The 14,822-nt window shown below is 39.6% G+C and overlaps 1 protein-coding gene across 6 annotated transcripts; it reads right to left on the reverse strand.

Annotated features, from left to right (window-relative positions):
* Positions 1-177: 177 nt before the first annotated feature.
* Positions 178-7,464, reverse strand: LETMD1 (LETM1 domain containing 1). Of its 6 annotated transcripts, none has more exons than XM_006904589.3 (9): positions 7,293-7,464; positions 6,581-6,732; positions 4,888-5,003; positions 4,183-4,265; positions 3,133-3,319; positions 2,909-3,010; positions 2,647-2,799; positions 2,125-2,221; positions 178-1,199 (listed from the first exon to the last, which is right to left on the reverse strand). In XM_006904589.3, exons 1-9 carry the CDS (start codon positions 7,412-7,414, stop codon positions 1,129-1,131), a joined length of 1,083 nt encoding a protein of 360 aa, XP_006904651.1. In that variant the 5' UTR covers positions 7,415-7,464; the 3' UTR covers positions 178-1,128. The 6 variants fall into 6 exon arrangements, 5 of the variants coding, with proteins under 5 accessions (XP_006904651.1, XP_024901336.1, XP_024901330.1 ...); XM_025045568.1 differs by having other exon boundaries at positions 4,888-5,007; XM_025045562.1 differs by having other exon boundaries at positions 7,288-7,448.
* Positions 7,465-14,822: the final 7,358 nt, after the last annotated feature.

Raw genomic sequence — 14,822 nt, forward strand, 5'->3', positions numbered from 1 at the left:
AATATATATAATGAAATGCTTTATTCCTAGTCATTTAAAATCGAGCAAGAGGATCAACTTCAAATCAGTTCATAACTTCCATCCCATCAGAAAGTTCTACTCCAGCCAATTACCCTCCCCATTAGTTAGTTTACGTTAGTCTCAGAGCCTTAGCAAAATAATTAGAGTACACATAAGTAATTTCCAGCGGCTGATTTCAGGCAGTTTTTACTTGGGTTTAAAAACAGTGCTTCATGCATTTACAATAAGTTAACTACAGGTCACTGATGTACATACACAGACAAAAGCTAAACCCACCTTACTATCTGGATGCAGACCTCTCCTCTCCTGGGTTGAGTAGTAATTAGTGCCTTACAGGTTTGCTCCATGGCCTAAAGAAGGCAGCCATTGTCAGTTACAGTTAGATGGCTGCAACACAGTGGAGGTAGCAAAGAGTTTAAGACCCACAGGGTTGTAGTACAGCCCAGAAATTAAGACCAGGGTGTGAAGGCTGTAAACACTGGGGCAGGGGTCAAGAATCACTTGTAGTTCCTTTTATCTTTTCCATTAGAACGTCCTCGTAAGTCATTCACCGAAAAAAAAAAAAAAAAGACAAAGGATTTGAAAAGGAAAGGGAGTAGTTAGCCAGCCCAGTGAAGGGGACAAGAAAAATCACTATTTTTGGTCCTCTCAAAGGGTTGAGGAGAACACTGAAGTACATGCATGTAAATGCTCCAGTTTAAGTAGTACTGTTCACCTCAGCAGCCGGAAACTGCTTTTAACAAAATCATAGCTGAAAAAGAATATGGCAGTGGTAAGTCCTGGGCCAAACGATGAGGATTTCCACCGGGGGCAAGAGCTCACTTCCTAGGATCCGAACTTAACATATCACAGTCAAAGCCTTGTACAGGGGCTGCTGCCAGCTACAGCTAATTCCAAGGAAGTTGGGATGACACCACACATGGGCCATCTCTGGTGAGGGTTTGTTTTAGTTCCAGCTCCCACATGGGTACCACACTATAAAGCCTGTGGCACCCCCTCCTCTGCCTTACACACATCTAACTGCACACAGATTACTGACAAGTGCCGTTTGGTCCGATGCTGCTGTATTGTGTGACTGCAGGACAATGCCATCTGCTCCATGTGCACTCAGCGCCTTGTCCCAATGTAGTTGGTGGAAAGCAGGAACACGTTGTGTAGCAAGAGGGACAGCTCAGCTTCTGAAAACACCATCAATGTTAGTGCTTTGGCCAAGGAACAGTTTGCCTTCTAACTATCCTGGTGCCCAGGGCTTGAAACTAGAGGTGGGAAGCCACCTTCGGGAAGGCGTGACATTAAGAGGCTATTGTTCTCAAGTTCACCTGCTTCATTCCAGTCTTTGCATGTATAATGTCCTTTCCTTCCACCACACAGTCCTATCTACTCATCCTCATTTCTTGACTCTCCTGTGATAGCAGGAGAAAATTCAGAGACAGTAATGGTACTAAACACCAATGTCACCCTTCTAGATTCTTCTGGTAGAAGCTGGTCGTCTGGGGACATTTCTCAGCTCCAAGGACATTAGTAGGCATACCCTGATAGTCACAGTTTAGGAAACATCAAGGTCTAGCTAAAGGTTCCAAACAGGAGACCCACAGGCCTAATACGTACCCTTAGATACTATTTTTAGTCAACTGAATGTTTTTGTTTTGAATCTGAATGCCTTTAGACCAAAGCTTCTTAACTGGGACATTTCTGTTCTCCCCATCAAACCAGACATCTGGCAACGTCTGGAAACATTTTTGGTTGTCAGCACTGGGGAGAAAGGGTACCACTGACATCTAGTGGGTAGAGGCCAGGGATATCGTTAAACATCTTATAAGGCAGAGGACAGGCCCTTAAAACAAAGCATCAGTAGTGCCAAGGTTGAGAAACTGCTTCAGACAAGCATGCACTCCTCATGCTCCCACAATCCCCACTATTTCATCTTGTCTTGTATCATTACCTGCTTAGCCCCTTTAGGCAAATGAGTTTGTGCCCTTTCAATTAGACATATATGTTAGACAAGGGTCTCACAGTATTCAATAATTAACTCCAAAATAATCTTAGAATAAAATACAAAAATGACTTGTATTTTAGTGGCATGACCATAGGGATTTGTCTTACCTTTCAGACTGCAGGAAATCTGTAGCCATTCTCCGAGCCAAGTTCGACACCTCTCTTCAGCAATATGGGTAGAATTCAGACCACGAAGATAACAAGCCTGTAACACTCGGAAGGAAAATGATCCTTAATAATCATAGAGCCAGTATGCCAAGGAAGTGTAAACCCACACCACAAATAATCCAAAATCTCCTTTAAATAAGTTACAACCTCATCCCAAGAAACCTTTCACTATGGCAATCTGAACTATGACGAACAAGATGACAAGCAAAGATGCCTATATAATCTAAAACAGTAGATCTAAAGTGTATTGTCCTTGATTTCTGAAGGGCCAGAAGAAACAAACCAAAATTACTGTGGGAAGTTCCTTCCCACTAGTTAAGTTCACTGTGAAAAAAAGATCTAGAAACGAGGTAGGAGAATAAAAAGCTTGAGTTTTGCTATAAACAAGACTAGGGGCTCTCTAGCCCCATGAACTCAAGAGCCCACCAAAGAGTGAGGCTGATATTGCAATCCAGCTCTTACCGATCTCACTTCCTGAGCAGTCAGCTGGCCAATCCCCAACTTTGCCAAAGCCTTGTCCAGTTGGTGAATCACAGTGGTATGAGCCTTTAAACGGTGTCTCAACAAGAAAGAAGGCAGATAAGGTGTGAGAAGCATGGCTCGACTCAAGGCTTTCTGTGACACAACAATATAGAAGAAAGTCAACATTGTATTACTACAAGCAAAGCCCGGAATGGAAGGAAGGTGAGGCTGTGGAAAAGAAAAAACTTCAAACTGCTCTCACCAGTTGCAAAGCGTGGAGTTGGTTCATACTCAGAGGATGATTAGAGAAACACTCTCTCAGAGCCAGGATGTCATGTATTGCTGGATGGGTACCACGCTGTAGCTGAGAAAGGTAAGAGATTGGTAGATGTTATCAATGTCTTGACTAGCCCTTTCACCTAGTTTTAGTGCAAACTGGATCTAACAAGATTCCTAGTTTGTAGGAAGGGTTAACTGGAGGAATACCTTGGTGCACAACTCTGTCACATGCCACCGGAGTCCTGCATCAGAAATGAGAGGGATAATTTTTTCTAAATAACAAAGAATTTCTGGGTGGGACTGCTTCCGGAGAGCATGATAGATATCTAAGAAATCAATCTGTTGCTTGGCAGTCCAGAAATGTTTGATCAGTAGTTGTCTAGGAAACAGGTACCTGAAAGGAAAAGGAATCACAGAGTCACTTGCTGAAACTGGCATCTTTCAAAGTGAGCAAAGAAAGCACTTGGCAAACATAATACTAGGAAGAGATGAGACACTGTTTCCCTACCTCACTGTTCTTTTTTTGCAAATGAGTATCAGACCAATGTTTGAAGATACACTGAAGCACAATTTAAGCAACATTACTGAGATTATGTGCTAGGAAGCAGTAGGAGGAAACTAGGAGGAGCCTCGCATGTAGCAATCAGATAAAATGACTCCTTTTGAACTAAAGCATATAAAGAACATATTTTGGACAGAGCTGGATACCGTATGTGATGTTGACAACCTCAAACAGTAGTACAGTCCTTATGAGTACACAAAATGGAAAAGGTAAATTTGCTTTTAATTCATGTATGGTGGTAAAACAAGGCTACAAATTCTCTGGCACTCCTCTTATTGAGAAGTGAGATCTATGACCCTTTTTAAAATCTGGGTGACTGACTTAACCAATACGAGAGAGGTGAGTCTTTGTGACCTCTAAGGTCACACTCACTCTTGGAGCCCTGAGCTGCCATTTGAGAAGTCCCATTACCCGAGGCCACCACATTAAGGCCACACTGGTTGGCAGTTCCAGTCTTCCAGCCATCTCTGCTAAAACACCAGACAGGGAGAGTTTAAGTCACCTATACTTACAGCTATCCCAGTAACCTAGGTGTTACTGAGTGGCTTTTATGAACCTTGGGCCAATGAAAAGATTGGAACATGAAGTTTGATAACATCTACCTAGCTTCTGAAATGGAAAGTTCTTAAAATATTAATTTTTAAAAATCTATATATCTCCAATATGCTGGTATATAGACAAAAGTCTATACTCACATTAGCAAGAAGACCAGGTAGTTGGCAAAGGGTGGAATGGAAATAATACCTAGGAAAAGACACTTGGTGACGTCTCGACGGAACTAAGCAGAAACAAACACAGATGGAGTTTTAACCCAAGTAAGTTCTTAATACAATGGACAATCCCTCCACCCCACTGTGTAGTGAACGTCTATTAAAGGCCAGTAAAGGATCAAGGTTATTTCTATCTACCTCTATTTGGTAAGTTCCTGGAGGACAGAAGCCCTGATTTTTCAATTTTATATTCCAAATAACGTCTAGTACAGGGCCTGACATTATACCAAATCCCTCTGAATTCTTCCTGATCTGCAGAATGGATCCTAGATCGGTACTCTGTTTCAAAAGTACCCAACAAGTCACCACCAAATACTGCTTTCCTACTGCCTTTTGGATCCTTGCAGATTTTCATATGTTCAAAAATGAATTGGATTTGAGCGTTTTCAACTTTTATTCAGAAAGTGTGTGTGCCAGAAACTCTACTGAGCTCTGCTTTGGAGAGCTACAACTCTGAAAGAACTCAATTCTGAAAAATAATCTGATGCTCTCAGTTCAGTACTTTGATCTCGCGGTAAAGGGCAAAAGCCTAATCAGTGGTGAACAAGATAGGAGAGAAAACAACTTGAGATCTTGGTTAACTTTAATCACCTCACCATGAACTTCTGGATATCTGACCCCAGCCCATACCTGTCTCAAATGCTCCATCTCCCGGTATGAAAGTTGATGAAACTTTATATTGTGCTTCCACATATTTGTCTTTATTCTTCTAGCCTTTTTGGCATCAGCCCATAACATCTGCAATCCTGCCTCATTAAAGTAGAGGACAGAGTGTGATGTTACCCCAGTTTGAATCTTACCACAGCTTCCTACTCCATGTTCACTCACAACACACACACTTGTCCCTCCCCAATACTACTCTCAATCAAAGCTTCAAACTAGGTCATTTGAAACTCTTGTGTGGCCAACCTTTATCTCTTTGTCATCCTTTTTTCCCCCAGCACATCACTTTTCTTCTAGCTATGAGGCCCTTCTGTGATCTGCTATGGAATGGTCTCCTTTTTCTGGTTCAATACTCATTCTCTTTTTAAAATAAAAATTCAAAGCTCCCTAATCTCAAGATATCTTGCTCAATTAACCCTATGTATTTCCCAACCATATATTAGCTTATCTCCTTTCTAGAACACTTTGTTAATTACTGTTAATTCAATGTATTTCTTTTCTATAATACGATTTTTCTCTTCATTCTATAATTCTTATTTATCTAGAACTTTAGTTTTTAAAAATGCTTTCCTATTTATGAATGAAATGATATAATGTCTAGGTTGACTTCAAAATAATATTGGAGAAGGCATATGTATAAATGAAATAAGATTGGAGGCCACAAGTTAATTGCTGAAGTGAAGATGAGTACATGGAAGTTCAATTTATTACTTTCTCTACTTTTATGTATGTTTAAAATTTTCCATAATAAAATGCTTAAAAACAAACTATCCAAAATGCTTTCAGACCCTTTTCTCATTTGATCCTAGTTATAAACATGAGAGCAGACAGGCAGCCATTCTTATCTCCACTTTACAAGTAAGCATGAGCAATTTTGCAAGGCCATGGAGCTAGTAATAATTATAATACTCAGAGCTGACAATGTGGTAGTTTATTGTAATTGGTGTTATGATAAAAGTATAGAGTATAGAAATAGTTATAGCTACATTTATTGAGCATTTACTATGAACAAGGCTTTAAATATTTTACATGTGTTGCTTTATTTAATCTTCACAACCATGTGGTCAATAGGTAGGTCTCATTATTATCCCCAATTTACAGATAAGAAAACCAAGGGATAGAGAGGTTAAGTTACTAGTCTAATCACACAGCCAGTGACAAGCCAGGATTTGAGTCTGGCTCCAGAGTAGACACTTGACACTATACATTCTCCTAATAACTAGCAGAGTTTTGATTTGAACCGAAACATTCAGAAACCAAGTACTGTAGCACTATTTCCACAACATGCTACCTAGGATAGATTTGTGATAAGCATGAAACAATATTTTCTTTTGGGCCAAGTCAACTGATAAATCACAAGGCAGGTCTGTACATGATGAAGAATTTCTACTAGAGTCAGGTGTATGGTTAAGAAAAATGCAAAAACAGCTATACTCCCCCTGGGTATTGTCAGAAGTTGTTTCTCATTATACCTTTCTAGGAACATCCTCGAGAAGTGCTAACTTGTAAGAATTAGTTTCATGCTCAAGTATTTAAGAAAAATAAGACATCCCAGCTCACACTCCCATAACAAAACCTGCAAATTATCATCTTACTTATCCTAGCTCTCTGACATTGCCCAAGAGCTGACTCTAGCAATTTCTATTTGTTTTGTTTTTACCTTTCATGAAAGTTGTGTACAGGATATAGAAGCGGGGGAAATGACGACCCAAAAAACGGTGGTATTTCCCATTAATCACTTTTGTCTTGGTCACCACATAAGAGATTAAGCTCTTCACATCTGCCTTTGGAGAAAGGTGAAGCTTTGAAGACCTACAAGGAAGATCAAAGAGACTATCTGGAAATCAGTCCTGGAAACCTCTTCGCATCTGGTGTCCCTAATGTAAAACACAGGCCTCAGAGAATGTATACTAAGACTTGAAACTTCCAAAAACCAAGGAAAACCTTGGAATCAAGAAGAGATAAGCAATGAGACTGAGAAAAACAAATCAGACAGATAAGAGAGAGGCCAGGCAGAAAGGAAGTCAAGGAGTGGTATGAGTCTGGAGAGTGCACAAGGCCTGAGGCCAGAGCAGCAGGATAAGCCAGACAGGTGGGATCGAGGTAAATATCGGTAAAAGCTGAGCCCAAAAAGGCAGGCTGACAGATAAACTCAAGACACGTGGGAAATTCAAACTACAAGGGACACTCAGTTGAGAGGATCAGGAAGCCAGGTCACTGGCGGAGACCGGGGTGCGATTTCTGAGCAGAAGAATAAAAACCCATAGGCCAGGGCGTGGAACCCTGAAAACTAAGAGACAGCATGCAAGCAAGGATGAGACACTGGAAGGGCCTGAACGTCAAAAATGCTATTCTCTCTCCAGGCACCTCACCGAGGGCCCCCCCAGGCCAGTCCATAGCGAACAAGCTGCAGCCTCCGGTTGACATAAGATCCAGGGGTGACCGTCGAAACCCATAGAGCAGTCCGAGCCCAGCACACCCTGGAAAGCGCCATCTTCCCCGCGAGGGAGGGGGAGAAGAGGCTCTCTTCAGGTCAAAGTTCACCGTACGTCGCGTCCTTTCGACCACGCATGCGGCCTCTCCTGAGAGCCTATTGGTCACCATAGACCGCTTGCCCCGCGCTAACGCGGCGCGGGAACCAAGGCTGAAGACTAAGTGTGAAAGCAAGACTATGATTGGAAGCAGACAGCACTTCCTTGTTTAAAAGCGCCGGAAGCGGGCTATCCCCGGGGATCGAAGGCTTGTGCCAATGGTAGGGTTTGTGATCTTGAGGACGTCCTCTTTTTGAGGTCTCAGTGACCCCTCGCGAGTCCCTAGCGCCGCCCTTGCCCTTTGTCGGTGTGCCAGTCTTCGGGGGCCTTGAAGCGGTAGATGCGGGATGTTTCTTTAACAGTGCCGAGGCCCACGGCGCTTCCCAAGGGACTGGGAGGGCCCGTCGCGCCCTCTAGTGGTGGCGGCAGGCTAGGCCGGGAACTATCCATTGCCAGTCGCGCGGTCCAGCGGCGAAGGTTGGAGGCCTGGGAGCGGTACCTGTGCGAACTAAGTCCGCTTTTAACTTTGGTCGGCGTTTCTCAGATTAGGTTTGTGGGAAAATGTCTTTCGTTAAGCGCTTCCTCAAGCCCAAACTCGGGTCTCGAATGTCACTTTCCTGAAAGGCCTTCTCTGACCAAAACACACATTTTCTCCTATCACCCTGTTTGTTTTCTTTACAGCACTTACCACTTCCGTCGTTTTATACATTCGTTTCCTTGTTTGGCCGGTTCCCTGATCTAGAGCAAGCATCTTGTCTTAGTCACTGCTATACCCAACCCCCAACACTAGGTGCCATACTTGGCACGTAGTAGGTGCTAGTAAACATTTTGAATAAATTAATAACTGAAACTGGGAAGGATTCCCAGCAGTGGCACTTAGCTGCCTCCAAGAGTTAACAGTTTTCTTGAGTACATATGAATATTTACCCTCCGTGGAGGTAGTAGAGCATCCCATTTGGAACCAGGAGATCTAGGTTCAAATCTTAGCACTGCCATTTCCTTTAATGTATATGTGACCTTAGACATGTCACTTTAGCTCTCGAGCTTATTTCCTTTATAATAGTACCTATTTTATAACAGTTCTGTGAAGATGCAAGAAGAAAATGGTTGTGAAAGCTCCCACATCTGTATAACGCTTCATGGGTCTCAGTTTTATATTAGCTTAGGCTGTTTATGATTGTACCACTCATGTAGTCAAAGGAAAAGTTCAGTAAGTGGGTGACTCTCTGTAAGTGCTAGGAAGATGGGGTGGGTGGGATACAAAATTGACTAAAAATTGCCTGACTGTCTTCAGGCAATTCCTAAGTCCTCTCAACAACTATGTCTCTCAAGACTGTTCAGCCCTAAAATTCTAGAACACTCCAGGAAAAGTGAAAGGCAAATAGGAGTTTTGTGGAGGAGATTGGAAGGAACTGTGCCTGGAAGAATGGAATAGAGGAAAGGCATTTCGTGCAGTAAAACAAGATGACAGGAACACAGGAATTCAGATATTTGTTTATTGTTTAATGCCCCTTACCCCAGCTTACACTAAGTTTTGTTGGTTCTTCTATTACTTCAGTCATTTTGTTCTCTCTTCTGTGCCACTACCCTAGTCTAAGCTACAAGCCTCTGATCTAGACTACTGAAGTACCAACCTTACTGGTTTCCCTGTCATCTATTTTGGCCTTTCTCCAGCCAGTTCTCCATGCTATAGCCAGAGAAAACTTTCTAAAATTACAAATCTTAGCTTGTTATTCCCCTTTATAAATCTTTCAAGTTTCCTCTGACTCCTAGAATAAAGTTCAGACTCCTTAACCTGGCCTGCTTTCCCAGCCTCATCTCATATCTCATGGCATCTCTTTCCCCTTAGCTTTCTATACTAAGAAATATTGGCCTTTCAGTTCTGCTGTAGGCCAAGAAACTTTATGCCCCTGGGCTTTTGCACATATTGCTCTTTGCTTGGAGTTTCTTCCCTCCCACTTCCCTTCCTCTTAGCTTGTTTTTCAGGTTCCAGCTGAAATGCTAATAATAGCCAATATTTATTGAGCAGGTACTATGTGCCACGATTGTTCTTAGTGCTTTATGTGTATCAAGTCATTTAACCTCACTTAACTTCAAGAGGTCGATACTGTTGTTAGCTCAACTTTATAAATGAGGAAAGTGAGGTTAAATAACCTACTCAAGATTCGAGTCAGTCTGGGCAGACAGTCTGGGCACATGAATTACCGCTGCACTGTATGTAAACAGCATTGTTACGGGTAACTCTTTCTTAATCCCACAGACTTAGTTTCCTGTTACTCATCTTGTAGCTAACTATACTTACCCTTCAGAGTACCTAAAATGATCATAGTTAGTTACCTGTGGCACTATACATTTAATGACTGTGTTCCCCATTTGATTCTAAGCTCACTGTATTTCTAGTCCCTAGCACACTCCCTGGCGTAAGAGGTACTAATTAAGTATTTATTAAATGAATAAATACCTTATTTACCTGAATCTAAGGTAACATTTTTTCTCTCAAAATAATTCCTCAGGAAGTTGCTTTATATTTTATCTTCTCTTATTCACTGATAAGTAACTAAATAAATGGTTCATTTATTCACTAATTCCATAATTATTGAGCATCTCTCCCAGACACAGCATTGTTCTCTTTGCTTGGGATAAATCAGAGGTTACACAGATAAAAATTCCAGCCCTACCCAGTATAGTTTACATTACAAAATTGTTGAGAGATTGTTTGGAATTCTACAGTGAGGCAGGACCCTTGGAGGGGCCTTATGTGAAGATTAGATTTGTTTCGGGGCCTCAGGTGTGAAGATTAGAGAACTTGATTTGATTTGAAAGATATTAGGGAGTCTGCATTTTGTCCAAGGGAATGACAATATGAAGGTGATGTTTGTAAAAATCAGACTGGAGTTAGAATGCATTGCGATGGGAAGAGACTGGAGGTTAATGATATATCAATAAGGTTTTTTTTAAGGATCTGGACCAGAGATAGCAAAGAACCACCAGACTGCCCCAAAATGAAGACCATCTTTAAGTGGTCCCAGATTTGTGGTGCAATAAACAGGAACCAGATTTAAGCTCCCCAAACCCATATGTCATTTAGCTTGTCATCAACATTTGTTGTTTATTTGGCAAACATTTGAGGGCCTGCTCTGTAGCCATTCTGCTAGGTTCCAGGAAAATAAAGGCAAATAGAGGCAAGCCTTTCCCTCAAAAAGCTCAGAGGTTTAGTAGAGAAGATTGATATTCAAAAATAATCATGTGATAGGTGCTGTAACAGAAATATGTCCAAGGTACAGTGAGAGTTGAAGGAACAGTAAATTGATAAATTCTGGTGGTGGCAGTGGTGGTACATCCAGATGAAGCGAAGTCAGGTTTGAACTAGATCATTGGATAAATTGGAGACTGGCAGACAAGTACTACGAGGAACGGCTTTCTGGGAAGAGGGAACAGTATGTACAAAGATTAGAAAGACTGGAAACTTCAGGGAAAGATAAATCTCTTACCAGTAGACATAATAATTGCAACGATTTGCCATCTTTAGATACTAATTCATTGAGTTTGACGGGCTGGTTTGGGGCAGGTTATTCTTCCCAAGGCACTGAAATAAAATCCCAGGATGAAAGACTTTTAATAACTAATGGATTGTAATTTGATACTCAGAATTCTGAGCAAGGGTAAAACTTAATTGCATTTATTTTTTCTACTGTATTAAAATATTTTAAAAGGAAAAGAACAAACAAAACTATAACATTCATCTATGTATCCACTACCCAAAATCGATAAATAATATCATACCTATTTTCTCCCATATCCCATTTACCTTTTTTCTTTAGGTAGCACCTTTATATCACTCCATTTTTAATACTTTGCATATATATCTTTGAATATATATAAAGCTGTATGTACATAAACAAATAGCATATGGTATTTTTTAATGTTTTAAAAATTCATATATTTGGTTTCACGTGGCATTTTTCTGTTTTGTTTCCCTCAAATTTGTTTTCAGCATTCATCCAAGTGATGATGTAGATCAAGTTCACTAGTTATAGCTGCTGTGTGGTGTTCCATCACATGAATACACTCTAATTTGTTTATTTGCTACTGATAGACATTTATATTACTTTCAATGTTTCATTATTACATACAGTACATTTTAGGGAACACTCTCAAAGGTATCTCCTTGTTCTTATGTATAAAAGTTTCTTTTAAGAAACACGCAGTGTTTTCAGATTTTTTTTCTTAACCATAACTCATAGTAAGAAATATATTTTATATCCAAACCCAGTTTGTATATTTCCTATTATGAAATGCTGGACATGACCCACTCAATAGATTTCATAACCCTTAATGGATTGAAAAACACTGCTCTAAGGCAGTAAACTTTCTGGATCAAATGATATTTGCATTTTCAACTTGAGTGAATATCATCATGTTGCTCTCCAGGCATTTGTGTCAGTGTTATAGGGTATGAGAATCTTGGTTTCTCTACAACCTCACTGTGGACAAAAAGGGGCCTGTAATAAATCTAACTGAAAGTAACCTCTTAGGGTGATCTGATCATAAATTCCTAAGGAGCAGGTCATGGTCAGTAGTCAAGCTCCAGGCTGTAATTTTCTCAGTAACAGGTTTTTAAGCAAGCTCTGTCCATTGTTCTTGTGCATGGAGGTTAGCACACCTTTGAAATGCCAGAGTCTTCTTTTCTAGACCCCTCCAAGGCATAAACCCCCTCAAGGGAGCACATAATCTTGTTGACTATGTACCTTGCTTTCTCTCACCTTCAGTAATCTTCCTTAAGGTCTCTCCTTAATTCCAAATGCATACAAGAAACTTCACACAATGGTGGTCAGTTTGGCTCAAATTAACAGGTTTGGAAGTCTCTTGTGTTGACATCACCAACAATTAAAATGGTCAGACTTTTAAATTATCGCTAATCCAATAGATATGAAATGAATCTCTGTCAATTTATTTTGTATGTTTCTGATTACTAAAGAGAGTCGATTTTTATATATATTATTGGTTATTTGAATTTATTCTGGTAATTCATACCTTTTAACCATTTTTCTATTGGATTGTTTATATTCTTTATTAGTGTTATTGGTTTGTAGGGGTCCTTTACAGATGCTAGATACCACTCGTTTTCTGATATACAAGTTTGTTGCAGATATCTACTGTTTCCCTAAATGTTATTTGCATTTTAACGTTGTTTAAGATGTCTTTTAATTAAGGGTTTTTAACTTTTGTTATAGTTAACTTTATCAAAATTGTCCATTAAGACTTCTGTTTTTTTCATAATTTGCTTTAAGAAATTCCATCTTAAGGAGTGACATCAGAAACATGGCAGAGTGAGAGACATCCCCAGCTCTCCTCCCTTGAACCAACAATAAGCTAAACATGTAAAACTCAACAAAAAACACCCAAACTGCATACCAGCACTTCTGAGCATGGGATCTGCACATAAGAGCTACCACAGGGATCCAAAAGGCTTAGATGCCACCTACTGGAAACCAAAAGAAAAACTTTCTTGGCAACAGGCTAAAGAGAGACCTTTATATAATGAATCTTTCTTTCTGGAAAAAAAGCAGAAAACACTTCCATTAATGCCCAGGCGGAGAAATTAGTCCATTAAACACCATGAACAACCAAGGTGACAAGGCAGCTCAGAAAGAAAGAGAAAAATCTCCACAAAGTAAGCTTACAGACATAGAAATATGCAACTTAAATGACAGAATTCAGGATGGTACTTAAGAAAAAAACTCAGTTCCAAAATGAGTCATATCAACAATTTTAGGAATTGAAAAAAACAACTCAATGAGCAGAATGAGTTCTAAAGCAAGGAGATTGAAACCCTCAAAAAGAACCAAATAGAACTTTTGGAGATGAAGAACACATTGCAAGAGCTGAAAAGTGAAATAGCAAGCTTGGGAAATAGAGTTGACCAAATGGAGGAAAGGATCATTGATACCGAAGACAGAAATCTAAAACCAAATCAGAAGGAAGAAGGGAGAAACCGAAGAATGAAAAATAATGAAAGAGGAATACAAGAACTAGCTGATACCATCAGGAAAGGAAACATAAGAATAATGGGCATTCTCGAAGGGGAGGAAAAGGAGTATCGCAACCCAAAAAGGCCTTCTCCAAGACACATTGTATTAAAACTATAAAAAATCAAAGACAAAGAATTCTCAGGGCAGCCAGGGAAAAGAAGACGGTAACTTATAAAGGAAAACCCATTAGATTATCGTCAGATTTCTCAGCACAAACTTTACAAGCCAGAAAGGAGTGGACTCAAATATTCAAACTATTAAACAAAAGGAACTACCAGCCAAGAATAATGTATCCAGCAAAGCACTCCTTTAGATAAGAAGGAAAAATAAAGACCTTTTCAGACATACATTTTCACAAGTATAAATTTATCAAACTAAACCTGTTTCTACTTCCATAAGTGTAACACAGCATAGCTGATTTCTTTTCATGTGTATTTAGTGTTTTCTCAGATTCTTCAAAAATATTCTCACCGTTTCGTGCAGCCTATTCAGAGAGGCTAATTCTCCAGTCATTTCAAACATTGACTCCTTGAATAAACAGGAACAAATGAACAGTATCCTGAAACCTGTCAACTTATTAAAAACCAAGGAAAACCGTTCAGAATAATTTGCCTTCACTAAATAATTTAAATTGACTATTGATGTTGTTCCCAGTGGGCTCAACGCTTTAAGCAGCTGTTCTTACATTAAGGCTAATGGTCTTAAACAGGTTTATTTTTTCTGGATACTTATTTTCAGCTGCTGTAATCAGTCAACGCTCAATTTCATGCATGGCTAGCAAATGAGCCACTTGGACATGTACTTTGGTTGCAGCCTCATTTCCTTCATTTTTTTTCTTTTTTTTTGTGAAGAAATTTTACTATGATGAGATGTAGCTTTTAATTTTTGTAACTTTTCTGAATGTTTTTTTGTGATTTGGTAATATTGTGATGAGTTCTTGGTCTGGTAATGTCAACATATATTGTATTATAGCACAGATACAGTTTCGTTGTATAATAAACATAATGCTTTGCCATCTAATTTGATAACAAAATAATCTACACTTCATTGTACCTTAAAAATAGAATATTCTAAGTCCACTTTTTTTTGGTTTTGATTGACAGGTATATCCTGGTAATAAAATAATAAAATGTCAAAAAAATTCCATCTTAATATCATAAAGATATTCTATAATATTTTTTCATATAATTTCAAAGTTTTGGTTTGGTTTGGTTTTATAATTTTTGGTCTTTAATTCACCTGGAGTTTATTTTTGCCTGTTCCTTTTCTGTCTTCTGAATTTCTGGCCTCGCCATTTGACTCTTCACCTCATTTCTCCCTCTGGTGATTATTGTTTGCA

This window comes from Pteropus alecto, unplaced genomic scaffold (genome assembly GCF_000325575.1).
Source record: "Pteropus alecto unplaced genomic scaffold, ASM32557v1 scaffold220, whole genome shotgun sequence".
NCBI classification, from domain to species: domain Eukaryota; kingdom Metazoa; phylum Chordata; class Mammalia; order Chiroptera; family Pteropodidae; genus Pteropus; species Pteropus alecto.

Bases quoted from the DNA above. Each gene is read 5' to 3' on its own strand.
- LETMD1 (XM_006904589.3), bottom strand. From the start codon at position 7,414: ATGGCGCTTTCCAGGGTGTGCTGGGCTCGGACTGCTCTATGGGTTTCG. The intron at 4,266-4,887 runs GTATGGGCTGGG...GTTTCTGCTTAG, and splicing joins AGATGGAGCATTTGAGACAG to TTCCGTCGAGACGTCACCAA. The intron at 2,800-2,908 runs GTGAGAGCAGTT...GTTGTGTCACAG, and splicing joins AACTCCACGCTTTGCAACTG to AAAGCCTTGAGTCGAGCCAT.